General features: G+C 38.7%; 1 protein-coding gene across 1 annotated transcript in view; it reads right to left on the bottom strand.

Moving 5' to 3' along the window:
* The window catches only part of LOC126354765 (U3 small nucleolar RNA-associated protein 6 homolog), a 119,806-nt gene that overhangs the window by 71,530 nt on the left and 32,829 nt on the right, over window positions 1–15,447 (bottom strand). Inside the window, exons 2-3 of the mRNA XM_050004658.1 lie at window positions 13,125–13,251; window positions 815–949 (exon numbers count right to left, since the gene is read on the bottom strand). Coding sequence (XP_049860615.1) covers window positions 815–949; window positions 13,125–13,251 — 262 coding nt within the window. The remainder of the gene's footprint in view (window positions 1–814; window positions 950–13,124; window positions 13,252–15,447) is intronic.

The raw sequence follows: 15,447 nt of genomic DNA, 5'->3' as shown, positions 1-15,447 counted from the left end.
CAGTCAACCTATACAAATACCTGGGCATAGCAATTTGTGAGTATATGAAATGGAATTATCACACAGACACAATTACAGGTAAAGCAGACAGACCGTGATAAAGACTTCAGTACATCCTTAGCGTACTGGGAAAATGTAGTCAGTCTACAAACAAGACAGTTTACAAAATATTCATGGGGCCCATGCTACAATTCTGTTTAAACATGCAGAACTCCTATCAAAAAGGTCCATCAGGGGATAGTGGATGTAAACAAAGAAGGGCGTAGATGGTGGCAGGTTAGTTTCACCTGCGAGAGAGTGTCACAGAAATGCTGAAAAATCTGAACAATCTGACGCTAAAAAAGAAAGCCAGCTATCCTGTGAAAGTCTACTTACAACATATCGAGAACCAATATCAAGGGAGGTGATAGGAATAAACTATTCCCTCCTATGCTACAGTTCCACAGGGATTGCAAGGGTGGGATTAGCTGAAATGTCCTTTTACAGAAGCATTTGCACAATAGGAACTGAAATGTGTGGTAGAATGGAAGAAAGCCCTCTGTCGTTCAGTTGACAGTATTTTGCTAAGTATCGATGTAATAAAGCAGTATGAATATACATCATATACACAAATCTGAGAAAATGAGCATTCAACCACTGTATCAAAATTCAAAAGGATTTTAGCGGTTCAGCTTACAAGTCTCTGGGTGTTGTAATCAGTGGATTGAGGAATGTCAGCTATAAAAATATCTCCTCATAATATTACCATGCACTATACGGTTTTAAACTCTGGGGAAGGGAAAAGAAACTATGATAAACTGCCAGTTATACTTACCACTCTTTTGCAAAATTTAATGTATGAAAGCCACAGTCTAATATCATCACCAAATCTGTGGAGTGCTCCTTTAAATACATTATCTATGCGACGAGCCACTAAGTAGTCAATGTTGTTCTGGTTGATACCCAGGGTCTGGAAAAGAATTAATAGTAGCAGGTTTAGCATTAATTACTTTAGCCTGTACCCAGTTGATTGTATCGACATCTCAATAGAAAGCTCTCAAAACAATTCAAATTGATACTAAGGCCACACTGGACATGCTGATGATTATTTCATAAAATGGATTTAGAAAATATTTCTCCTGTCTCTGATAACAACTTCTCACGAGAGTCAAACCACTTAAGTGACATGTTGTTGCTCTCGTCATTCAGCAGACTGGTTTGACGCAGCTCTCCACCCTAGTCTATACTAGGTCAGTCTTTCCACACCTGTGTAATCTCTGCACATTGTGCCCATTTGAATCAAACTGTGTTCAAGCTTTGGTCTCCCTCTACAATTTTTGCTCCCCCCACAATCCTCTCCATAACCAAAATAACTAGTCCTCAATTCCTCAGGATGCATCCTCACAATCTACTACCACTTTCAGTGAAGTTGTGCCATAAACAGCTTTTATTCCTAATTAAACCCTTCATCATTAGTTATTCAATTTACCCAACTCATCAACTTTCTTCTGCAGCACCATGTTCCACATTTAAAAACCAGATAAATTTCATTTTTGTAAAAAGTAACATTGTCTTTGCATATATATATTACTTGATTCAGTTATCGGTTTTGAATATTACAGTCGTCACCAGACTGATCTAATAAAACAATGCGCATGTCGTGAGCAAGAGTATTATGATGAACTACAACAGTGTAATTATTAGAGTTGATTTGCATGACCTGGGAAGCAACAGACAAGTAACATACCTGTCTGAAAATTTTAGCCATGACTGGCACCTCCACAGGATATAAAAACAAGATAATACCATGACGAATACTTGTAACCTGTGATGTCAGCAAATTGCCCTTCCAACGGCGATTGCAAGTGTATATTACAAAACCACAGATAGGATGTAAGATTTTACATAGTCCAAAATAGGATGAGTTAAAATGTAATGAAAATAAATTTGGGTCCAGGTAAGATATTTGTGAGAACTGCAAATACCTCCCGCTCTCAAGTAGGTGTCTATTATGACGTACAATGTACATTATGAAAGTCATTGAACAAACTCTACCAAGACACGAAAGAAGTCACTAGCACAAAAACAGAGCCAAAAAGACACAAAATACCTAAAATAGAAAGGGCAGCCATAACCATGAATAAGATGTGGGTGGAATGAGACCAGGGACAGAAACCAAACAGATATGGTCAGCAAACCATGATATGAAAGAACGGCAGCCCATCGCACGGTTAAAAATAGGCATTCAGTGAGACTTCGATTTGTTCATTCAGAATTTTAGTGGAGTGGTGTTTCTTGTACCCGTGGATCTCCAGTTCCTCCAGAAGGTTCAACAGGTAGCCTTTCAGTACAATATGCACAACTCTAATGTTGTTATCGAGTTTGGTTACAGTATGCTTGGTTCAATAAGCTGTTGCACAAATACTGTCTGTTCTGCAGACGTGTCTATTCCCTGAATGTAATGTGTATTTCAATTTCTACATGTGTGCCCAAAATTTATCCCAACTATCACAATGTATTTTGAAGATGAATTGCAGTAGTTTAAAATATACAGCTGCTGCAAAAATGGCCACCACAAAAAACTTATCATTTTGTAGATGCGTCAATTTGAACATTTATTATGTTTGTTACTTACATTGTGTCTCAGCTGAGTTTCAGAGTACTATTTATTTGAAAACAATATCACACAGTTATATTCTTAAATTGTTTCACCAGCTCTTAAGAAATTTTTCCTCAATATGTTACAAAGGCATAATTTTTCTTTCTTTCTTTTTCTTTTCTTTTTTTTTGCCTTGTGTGCCAGAGTGTCTCTCTTGTTTTATGTGACAAAGCTGTGTGTCCATTTACTGCAGGTATTTGTTTTAATATGTCTAATTCTCCATGAATTTCTTGGCTGCCTGATGGCAAGCCAATAAACTGGTGTTTCATGGAAGTACAAGAAAAATTGTTCTATAGTGCATAGGATGACAGGATTTGACATTATTATTATTATTATTATTATTATTATTAGTAGTAGTAGTAGTAGTATTGTTATTATCCTTTTCTCAGACATTATTTCTGGTTAAAAATGGAAAGTGATGCGGACCTTGATCAAGCGTGACTTCCTTATAACTGTACGGTGTATGTTACATTGCATTTAGGAACTTTTGGGTAAGTGAACATGTATCAATAATAACAGATTTCTGTAGTTGTATATGTAAGTTTGGATGTAGCTTCATCATCATCATCATCATCATCATCATCATCATCATCCATGCACATAGGTTTTCTATAAATGACAAACATGTCTATTATTTGTTTTCGTGACTATCAGGTCCAAATAGTTAATACTTTTTTTTCTCTACTTCAGTGATAAATTTAAGGTTAGATTTGTGTCCCTGGTCCCACACAGCTCACATCTTATTTATGGATCTGCACGTCCTCTCTCCTTCAGTGTTTTCTTGTCTTTTTGGCTCCGTTTTCACAAGCTCACTGCACCTTTTTGCTTGTCTCGGTATGCTGTTTTCAACTAATTTCATACTATGCTATGTACAAGGTAGACCTATTTGAGAGATGGAATTTGTGACTAACTATTTACTGCAAACTCCATTTTCTATTTCAGCTGTATTTTTATTACAGTTTTAACTCCTATTTTGTGTTGTGTATAATCTTAAGCAGCCTTCCTGTGGCTTTATAATGAAACTGGACAGATAAAGAGTCTACTCTGCCAAGCAGCACCAAGAGATAACATACATGTCAAGGTTAAAGAAATGTGTAAGCTTTTTGCAGCCAGTGCTCCTTTTGGCAAAATCATTGAAGGGGAAGACAGAGGGATGAAGAGGAGGGACTGACAAGCTTTAGGAAATAGTAAGAGTTTGTAAAAGTCATCCAGGACCCCGGTACAGGACAGGATGACAAGGAGACTAATTATTGGGGACTGCCTGAGCAGGATTTGAAAACCAGAGAGCATAGACGCGGAAGATCGGGCAATAGGCAAGATAGGGATCACTGGCAAAATGTTGTGCAGGCGTTAATAAGAGCAGTAACCTAAGAGTATTGTGTATGGTAGAGGTGAAGAAGACAAAAATTGATAGTTCAGAAAATGAAAGATATAGAACACTAAAAGGGAGCTAAGAACAGAATGCTTACTGAGAAGAAATGCTGAGACTGGAGAAATTAACATAAATTAAGGCCATGTTGGTGGTGAGAACCGAAGATATACAATGCCAGTTCCCAGCTGCAGAGTTCTAAGAAGCTAGTGTCTGGGGGAAGAATCCAGATGTGGCATGGGTGGTTCAATGAAACAGGCACCGAGGTAACGACTTATGTTGTAGAGCATGCTCCACAACTGTGTTGCCAGTGTACAAACTCTGTCTACATCCATCTTGACGAATATCTTGGTGGTTTTCATGCCAATGCAAAAGGCCAAACAGTGTTTACATAACAGCTGGTAAATGATTTGTCATTTCACAGTGAGCTCTCCCTTTAACAGTATATGTTTTGCCAGTTACAGGGCTGATATAGGGGGTAGTAGGAGGTTGAATACAATAAATCTTATGGCGGATATTGTCACATGAGTATGGGCCATAGGGTAGCGTAGGATAGGGAAATGGTTGCCGAAGCAGCATAGGTCTGACCACGATATTGCAGGGGGAGTGGGGGTGACTAAGTGTTATTCTGCGTGTGGTGGCAAAAATGTTTGGCAGAATGAACATTTCAACAAGGTTATAACTTCCTTAAATCTTGCCCTAAAATGGGATCCACTCTGCCCAACATTTTGCCCATTGCACCTAGAACAGTATTTCATCTCCCCCCCCCCCCCCCCCCTCATTTTGGCGACCCCCAAATCTCCGCAATATCCTAGTCAGACCCTATGCTGCAGCTGCAATTTTTTCTCTATCCTATAGTCCCTACCACTGTGACCATCCCCATTGTAAGACTTACCCTATGCACCCTCCTACCACCACCTGTATCAGCCCTGTAGCTAGCAAAAGTGAGAGCTACATGTGAAACAACACACATCATGTACCAACTTTTACAGAAACACTATCTGGCCTTTATGTTGGTATGATTACCACTATGTTATAAGTCAAGATTAATGGACACAAGACAGAGGGTGTACAATGCCAATACACAAAATTCGAGCATGATCTTCTTCCCCACTAACCTGTGGTTCTGGGGAACTTTTCCAAGTTCTCCCCATTTCCTAAACCTTGCCAGTACTTTTTCTTCATACTGGTCCTTCCCCTTCAACACTTCTGCGAGAAAGAACAATGGGCTCCAAAACCTTGGAAATTTCCTTAACGTTTAACACACAACCCTGATTACAGTGAGGGGCACCTAGCAGCCAGGCTCCCACAGTTATTAATATTGCAGCTGGAAGTGCATCAGCGTGCTAATGGTGACTTTACATCAGCAGTCATAAGTGGTCATCACAGTATTATGTTTTTATATCCTGTGAAGGTGCCAATCATGGCTAAAATTTTTATTTACTTTCTTTATTAACTTCAAGGAGACAGATACGTAATTTGTCAGATGGTACTCAGGTCATGTGAATCAATGCTTATACTGTTGTAACTTACCAGAATGCTCTTACTGATAAGTACACATGTCCTTTTTTAGATCACTCTGTCGGTCATAATTATCAAAATCGTTAATTGACTTAAATAAATTTGCTACTACGTATTGATTTAGTTTCTACAAATTCTTAAATGTTGGATCACTGCAGTCTTTCAGGTGATAACATCACCTCTCATCAAATTTCATTTTGTTGCTGAAATTTATGATCAGCGGTATTACACTGTAACACTTCCAGTACAATTACTGTTGTGACAATGTATGTAGTTTGAAATTACAAGCACCTCAGTTCATGAGCAGTTACAGGGCTTGAAATCTGCCATTTTTTTGCAATTATATCATTAGCATATAACATCGCAAGTTCATGTGTTAAGTACAGGCATCTACAATAGCTGTGAGAAAATATATGTAGGACAATGAGGAAAAACTTTCAAAACAAGATTCAGAGAACGTCTAAATCTCACACACGTCTTCATTTAGTTCACACCTTCAAGAACTTAAATACACAGCCAGCGACAAAAATGTTTGTCAATCCTACACTCCACTAAAAATGCCACCCATTTTAAAAGAAATACAACTTTTCATGTATATGACAAAATATCCTCATATAATTTTGAATGACGAAACCTACCCAAAAAATAAAATTTTCAATCAAAATATTCAGCAATATTCTTGTAAATTTGAAGTGCTGAAACACATTCTGTTAACATCGCTAATACAAATTAGAACTGAAATTTTGTAATCTATGATACAAACAAATTCATCATAATCTTAGGATGTTAAGCACATCTCAATTGCCAATTACACAACATCCTAATTTATATGCTAATTACAACTTTTGTATAATTAATTACATTTTTTATTTTAAAGAATGGTGTCAGCAAACATCTTTGGAATGCACCAGGTGGTTGTAATTAAACTGATGGCATTCCAAGTGCTACAGTGTGGGCTGTTTACATCACAGCATGCTGAATCATCATAGATACATTCATTAATTGGTGTGTTCACAGAGTATGCTGAAAAAATAATAATTCTACTTTCTGCCACCATGTGAAAATATGGTGCTGTAAGTGAAATGTTTCTTGCTTTGATGTCAACATGCTGTTAGTTGCTTGGTGGCACACGTTGATTTCTTTTGTGAAGTGGCTGTTGGTGTAAAGGACTAAGAAGCTTGGAAGTTTTCCATATGAAACACAATGGCTACTGAGAAGAAAGAACGTGCACAGCTGGTAAGGTTTTTTTTTATCATACCAGCACCAACAGCAGCACTGCACTACGTGAATAGGACTGACAGAAACACTTTTCAATAAATGGGAAAAAATATGATTAACCCATTAAGTCCCAAATTAATTTTTTTAATTCAATTTTTTATTCCTTAATTATAATGTACATAGTGCATGAACCACAATAAGTACAAAAATAGCCAAAGAATATTTATACATGCTGATATAATGGCCGTCCTCAAAATAGGACATTGCGATCTAGCAGTATCATATACTATACTAAACTATCTTCAAGTCTTAACTATTTATTTCTTGTGAAATGGTACAAAACACCTCACACACAGCGTTACACAGCATTTAACACATATATGTTTTTGGTTTCCCGTTGCATTTAGCTCTTGCACATCTCTGCGTGCTTCTTTTCTCAATCATATGACCAATTCCATCAAACCTGATGTCTGGTATCACCCTCAACTGACTTGGCGGGTATTCCATTGGACGTCCAATATTCAGTCTTCCAGTGTCCCATTTCAAGTATGTAACTGTAACAGCACGTCTGAAATCCAGTAAATCCTGTGCATTTTTCCCATGTACTAGTTTGTAGAAGAGTCCGGCATTTACGAGGGCCATTTCCAGCAAACGTGTAATAGGACCCAGTACCATTTTTTCCCACTAATTACAGTCGCATATTTTCCAACTAACCAGTCATGATGGTCAACACCTCCCATGTATGTGTTATACAACTTCAAAACGGCAGGTTGTTGCACTTGTGTCTTCTTGCTTGCTTGTATATTGTACCGCGTAGCTGCTCCCAAAGGTTCAACGTGGTCAAAATTTGTACCAATTTTAACACATCTGTTGTCGTGCCATCAAACAAATAAAACTTCACCATTCCTGTCGAACTGGTAGTCACAGTTTCCTCGAACTGTCTTTTTCAGTTCATTGCTGTTCAATAGTGGACATTCACCAACTCAATTCTCTCTGACAGTCCCAGTTGCTAGAAAACCCAAATTTCTCAGATGAGTCAGAAGATCTCTATTAATGAAGAAATTGTCAAAGTACACACAATGATTCTCGGGTTTTTCAATGCAGTCCGACTTGTTTAGGACTACTCTTGATCCCAATAGTAGGTCATCCCTTGCAGTATCTTCTGGATCTTTTCCACAGTATAAATCAAATTTGAAACAATAGCCACTTGCTCCACAAAGAGACCACAACTTATAGCCAAATCTAATAGGCTTGCCTCGGGGTCATTACTTACCTCAACAACCTGGTAAAATTACCACGTTCTAAAAAGAAAATACATCAGCAGTAGCAGAGTTTCATATTCGAACGTGCAGCAATACAAACAACTGAAATGATAACACCAAGTCCCAGTGTCCTATTTCGAGTACACCAAATTTTATAACAATGGAAAACAATGAATATAGCTCCAATTGAGCTAACAATGCAAGTAGTTTAAAAGACACATTGTTGACTATAAATAATCGCATAAAGATCTTTGCCACATATTTCAAATGTTACTAAACTGTCGATAAAGTAAATACTTTTAATAACGAAAAGTGTGCCTTAGCATTCAATAATCAATTAATGGTAGGATTTATTGCTTTTAATTTCCTGTAAGCATACATTTGTTATAAGAAGCATCAACAAATGATGTAGAACAGTAGTAGTTGCAAATTAATAATTTATTGTGTATTTATAAATAAATATGTGCTCTGTCCTTAAAATAGGGCACTGGTACTTAATGGGTTAAGAAACTTGAAGAAACTGATAATTAAGTGGTGCAGCAGGGATACGGAGGCAACTCATTCCCATGGCAGCTGTTGATGAATTTTCTTTAGCTACGGCCAGCAATGCAGCACATGCTTCAAATTCTGCAGCCAGTGCTCAAGCTGCGTAATGGGAATTCTCTCTCTCCTGGTCAACAGCTCAAAAGATTTTGCCATGCGTTTTACACAAGATTCAGGATGGGCACCACATGATGAGGCACATTTTACTCTGCACAGTGCCGTGAGTATACAAAATTGTCACATATGAGGTATTACTAAACCACATGTTCTACAGGAACATCCACTGCACTCAGCTTAAATCACTGTGTGGTGTAGTACGATTTGACAAGCCTCTTCATTCTGGGCCCATTTTTCTTCGAGGAGATGACACCTAAAGGGCATGTTAGGTGTACAACACAATTACAGCTTTGCAAAAATGCAACTGTGACCACACCACTATTTTCATCCAATATTGGCTGACACCACATGCCTCTCACCAGGTGAAAGATTTGCTTCGAGAAACCTTTGGTAACAAGCACATCATCTCTATACAATTTCAAAATGTGTGGCCTTCCAGATTCCTGAGCTAAATTCACGCGAGTTCTGGGTATGGGAACATTTGGAAGATCACGTCAATCATGGATGTATCCGGGCTCTTCCTGATCTGAAGGATAGCATATGACGACATATCGCACTGATTACACCGGATATGCTGCGAGCAACTGTCGACCACACTGTTACGGGTGTAGCGTGTTGCTGAGTAGGGAGATCGTATTGGACCCGTGTTGTAACTTGTGACCACACCTTAATAAAAGTGCCCAACTCACTGTTATCATGTGTGCGATTGTGCCTCCCATTTTTCTGCACCCACACCACATTCTGATTGCTTGCGGTGCCATATTTTCACCTGGTGGCAGAAAGTAGAACTATTTTCTTTTCCAGCATATTCCGAAAATGTACCAATTAATGAATATACCTACAATGTCTGTGTCCTCCAATACATACAGCCCGCAGTCCTGCACTCTGAACACCTTCAGTTTAATTATAACAACACAGCACTTTGAAACACAAAATATGTAATGCCAGTTAAATTATGATACGGGAAAAGTAACAGTCACATAATTCACATAACTCATATGACTCACTAGACACTAGAGATTAATATATTTTGAAAGACTTTTACTCTTCCATAATGCAGACGCCAATGATGATTGGCATGTGTGCCTGTTACTGGTCAGTGATAAACAAAAAAAGAACAAAAAGTACAGTCTATTGGGCAGCCGGTGTGTGTGTGTGTGTGTGTGTGTGTGTGTGTGTGTGTACCAATGTTTCAGCCACTGTAGCAATTAGTCATCATCACGGGACAATGCCGCATTCAAATCTTATGCAGTGTTATTTTGTCCTGCTCTGTCAGTGTTACAGGGATGCCATTGATTTTTGATTGGATGGCACAAATGGAGAGCCAGGCGTGTGTTGAGAGTAGTTATTTTTAGTGCCACACCATAGTATTTTGCTGCTGTGGTGCCTATCTGCGCCTGACATAAAGCAGTACATTACACACTTAAGACCACTATGTTCATAGCTGCAACTGATGGGATAGCCTCAAAAGCATTATTGGCCAGCAAGCTGTCTGCTGCTACTGGCAGCCAGTAGTCATTGATGTAATTCGTGTCAGTGTAATACTTTCCAACGTTGACTGCGTCGTATCTTTCCCTCGGTAGTAAGAGACTGCATAGCTGGTTCATAAACTAAGTAAATGGTGAAGTAGTAGCTTAAGTGGCATACTTCTTACAAATTTTATGTTCCTCTTTAGCATATGTTAATATGTGCCTTTATCTTTTCCTCATCCGTGAAGCTCCTCTTTCATGATGGGGTCTACACAAAATGACAAATTAATGGAAAAATAAACCAAGACAATGTATGAAAAACAGAAATGTGCAGTATACAATTTGTGTATTAGCATGCTCTGAAAATATGAGATAGTTTTGTTACTAGCAGAAAGGACGATGTATTCGTTAATTTATTTTCAAATGTAATTCAGTTAAAGCGTTTTTTATCAGTCTAAAGATAGTACAGTTTCTGATGTTTGCAATGTCACTGAGTAAGGTTTCCTCTTGAGGTACAACTTTATATATGTAGAATCAATTGAGAAAAGCAACACCACCACCTACAAAGGGACCGTGCATACTAAAATACTGCAATATTCAAATGCACTTTTGGGTTGAGGACAGCTTGTTCTGAAGATGGTCCCTATTGTTTTATTTTATAATATAAGGCACTATTTCCCAAACTGTGTTCTGCGAAAAATGAATAAGTGTTCTGCAAGACACTACTAATAGCACGGTTTTTATCACAGATTTTGATACTACTGATTATTTTCCAAAAATTTTATTACGGTTTCTGTGTTATTAGTTATGATTTAAAATTGGAGTAATCACTGAAAAAGGAAGTTTTTCCTAGTACAAGTATTCTCAAAGCCTTCCTTCCGTCAAAAGAAAAGTATGGGAGCTCCCAATGTGTGGATATGGTCACAAAGGCACATTCAGTGTAGAAGGTTTGTAACATATTATGAGACTTGTGTATATTCCGTATTAATTTGTGTTTTGAAGTTTATGATCATCAGGTCTACAATTAGTGCAAATAAGTTGACCAATATCTGATTCTACACTAAGGTGACGAAAGTCACAGGTTATCTACTAACCATGTGGTTAGTGTTTAACGTCCCGTTGACAACGAGGTCATTAGAGACGGAGCGCAAGCTCGGGTTAGGGAAGGATTGGGAAGGAAATCGGCCATGCCCTTTCAAAGGAACCATCCCGGCATTTGCCTGAAACGATTTACGGAAATCACGGAAAATCTAAATCAGGATGGCCAGAGACAGGATTGAACCGTCATCCTCCCGAATGCTAGTCCAGTGTGCTAACCACTGTACTAACCCTGTGTCAGACCTCCTTTTGCCCAGTGTAGTGCAGCAGCTCAACAAGTCATTTTAAGTCCCCTGCAGAAATACTTAGGTGCTGCCTCTATAGCCATCCATAACTGTGACAGTGTTGCTGGTGCAGGATTTTGAGCACTAACTGACCTCTCGATCGTGTCCCATAAATGTTTGATGGAATTCATATTAGGGATCTGGGTGACCAAATCATTTGCACAAATTCTACAAAAGGTTCTGCAAATGAACCATGAGCAATTGAGGCCCAGTGAAATGGTGCATTGTCATCCATAAAAATTATATCACTATTTGGGAATATGGAGTCAATGAATGGATGCAAACGGTCTCCGAGTAGCTCTTACCACCTGAAATTGGGACTCATCTGAATAGGCCACAGTTTTCCAGTCGTCTAGGGCCCAACCTATATGGTGACGTGACCAGGGGAGGCACTGCAGGTGGTGTCGTGCTGTTAGCAAAGACAATCATCAGATGTATGGTCCCATAGCCCATTAATATCAAATTTCACCACACTGTCATAACTAATATGCTTGTCACATGTCCCACATTGATTCCTGAGGCTATTTCATGCACTGTTGCTTGTCTGTTAGTACTGACAACTAACTGGTATTCTCGCCACACACTTTACACTGTGGATCTCAGACTATTGAATTCTCTAACAATTTTTATAATGGTATGTCCCATGTGTCTAGCTCCAACTACCACTGCGTTTTCGAAGTCTTAATTCTCATTGTGTGGCCACAATCACGTCTGATACCTTTCCACATGAATTGTCTGAGTACAAACGAAAGCAATGTCTTTATATCTGTATTCACGCATATCGCTATCCCATGATATTTGTCACTTCAGTGTAACTGTTCTGTATTATGGGTTTTGTGTTTTATGCTAAGTGAAAGTTTTGTCTAACATATTTCCTAATGTGTGTTTCTCAGTCTGTGTACATTTACAGTGCTTGTCTACCTTTCCTTGGTGTTCTTACCTCACTTCTGGCAAAATCTGTATTAGATTTGCTGTTGAATAGGTGATGCGGACACACAAAAGTCTCACAGATAAGCATCAAAATATAGCAGTCTGTAACCATTAACTGCTTCTAATATGATAGTGTCAGCAACCAAGCTTGGCTAAATGAAGAGCATTTTTTATATAATACTACAGACTGAAGCTCTGTCTTGCTGAACTAGTGTTAAGCATTATGCCTATCTTCAGCAGCATCATTAAAAGTATTCATACCGCATAAGATGCAAAAATTTCATGTAAGGCAAATAATATTCAGCTTCTTGATAACAAGAGCAGCCAGACAGGTGAGGTCAGTTTAATGTATTAACCTCTAAATCCAATGAATTCAGCCTAACAATATTTCAAAACATAGGGATAAAGAATGGAACATTAAAAACAAATCTATTACATTTACCTCAACAGGCTCTGCACACTCCACCAGCAAACATCATTAGCTCCCTGAAAAGGAATAACTATTCTGATTGTTATCACTAACATCTTGTGCTGAACCTCCGCAATCGCTCTATGAGTCATTTTGTTTACAACTGTTAGAAGTTAGAGCAAATAAATGAGATATGTGCATATCATCCTCCTAAAACATGAAGTGAGTGTACTAATGATTTAATACAATGCAGAAACAAGCATTACCTCTTTCCGAATTTTGACCAGTTTCATTACATCCATTTCATATTGTATGTATCGAAGAAAATCTTCTTTGCATTTGGTTCTCCTCATCAGTTTGTACTCGAAATCTTTCCTTTTCTTTATAATTTGCCTGAAAGAGGAACAAAAGTAAAACAAAAGTTGACTACAATGCACAATTAATGACCCTATTCACTGCCTCATCACAAAATATACATTTCATTCATCTCATCAGTAAATGATGTTTTTGGAAAGCCTGTAACTGTGTCATCCATACTTTAAATAACGAAAAGATGCACCAGGTATGTAGTTATTCATGTTCAGCACATCTCCTCCATTACACAGAATATCTCTCTCTCTCTCTCTCTCTCTCTCTCTCTCTCTCTCTCTCTCTCACACACACACACACACACACACACACACACACACACACACACACACACACACAATATCATCACTTACACTGCCTGTTTTCATAATGAAAATAAGTTACAAAAATACAATGACAGTATGGTTCCACAAAGAGTTTGTATAAAGGTGTTACATTTTTTTGTGGATTACATTATTTATATTATTAATTATAAAAATTATTTTACTGTTACCGACCACTATATTAATTAAATTATCGATCAACAAGGTAGAAAAAGACAAGACAGCTATTTACTGCAAAGAAGACACGTCAAGTTGCAGACAGGCACAATTAAAAGACACTTACACAAAGCTTTTGACCACAGCCTTCATCAGTAAAAGAGATACTCACACCAGGAAGCACACTTCATGCACACACAAACGCCCATTCCGGCATCTTGGCAGGATCACGTGGGACGCCAGCAGCCATCTGGAGGGGACAGGAAGGGGAAGGGATAGTAGTGGGGAAAGAGACGAACGCTGTCTGGTAGAGTATGCTGGGACTAGACTGGCAACAGGTGCAACGTCAGGAGGCTGTGGAGGAGGGAGGTAGGGAAAAAAAGGACTAAAATAGGAGAGGAGCGGGGAAGGATGGACAGATGAGTTGGCAGAGGGCTACAAATGCACAGGGTGGGAGATGAGAATGGGGAGAAGATGATAGGACAGAAGGGGGTGGAAACTGTAGGGTGGAGGGTATGGGGGCAGTATGTGGAAGCCAGCATACTTAAGAGAGTGGAAAATGTGTTTTGAGGATAACTCCCATCTGTGCAGTTCAGAAAACTTGTGGTGGAGGGAAGGATCCAGATGGCTCAGATAGTGAAGAAGCCAATGGAATCAACTGTGGCATGTTCAGCTGCATGTTGTGTCACAGGGTAGTCTATTTTGCTCTTGGGCACAGTTTGGCAGTGGTCGTTCATCCTGACAGACAGATAGTTTGTAGTCATAACAGTATAAAAAGCTGTGCAATTATTGCAGCAGAGCTGGTAAATGACATGGCTGCTTTCACAGGTGGCCTGGCCCCTGATGGTGTAGGATAAACCTGTAATAGGACTGGAACGGGAAGCGCTGGGTGGGTGGATTGGGCAGGTTTTGCACCTGTGTCTTCCACAGGGATATGATCCTTGTGGCAAGGGGTTGGGGCTGGGAGTGCCACAGGGATGGACTAGGATGTTGTGGAGGTTAGGTGGGCGATGGAACTTTACTTTAGGAGGGCTGGGAAGTATCTTGGGAAGGACGACCCTCATTTCAGGGCATGCCGATAGGTAATCAAGGCTGATGAATAAGCCAGCAAATATTTTCTGTTATAAGTACTTTATGAAGATGTCTGCTATTGTACCGGATTTGGGATGTCATCTGGTTGTTTATAATCATCACTGTGCAAAGAAATTGTAGTTGATAATTGGTTCCAATACCTCTATAAGTTAAATAACTTCAGCTTGTGAACACTTTTTGCTTTAGTAAATTGCTATTTATTGCTGCAATGACTTCTTTAGCAGGGATACTGGATTATATGTTTTTGATGTCAAGAGATATAACTGTCTCATTGGACATTCATTCTTGTGTACTTTAGGTTGGTATCTTAATATGAGGTCTTTAGGGTTCCTGCAGTAGTTCACACTGCAAAAATTACCGAAAATTACTTAGAAAGGTTTTTAAGAAATCAAGAAAAATGCACATAATGGCAGAAATCAGTAATTCTGGCACACATATAAGGCTATCTGGGACGTAGTGAAACAGGAGGCATGACAACCAGCCACAGAACAGGATAACGTCACTTCTGAACTGAATGAAATGGCTAGAAAAGATGAGTCACAGGTAGTAAATGTGTTTAATAATCATCTGTTAAACATATCAGAAAGCAAAGGGACAAAAAACTCATGAGAAAAATCACAGCAGTATGTTGAAAAAGTTCTCTCATAAA

The sequence above is a fragment of the Schistocerca gregaria genome, chromosome 3 (genome assembly GCF_023897955.1).
Source record: "Schistocerca gregaria isolate iqSchGreg1 chromosome 3, iqSchGreg1.2, whole genome shotgun sequence".
NCBI lineage: Eukaryota > Metazoa > Arthropoda > Insecta > Orthoptera > Acrididae > Schistocerca > Schistocerca gregaria.
Note: the sequence above shows the minus strand (reverse complement) of the source record. Positions and strands in the feature narration are given on the sequence as shown.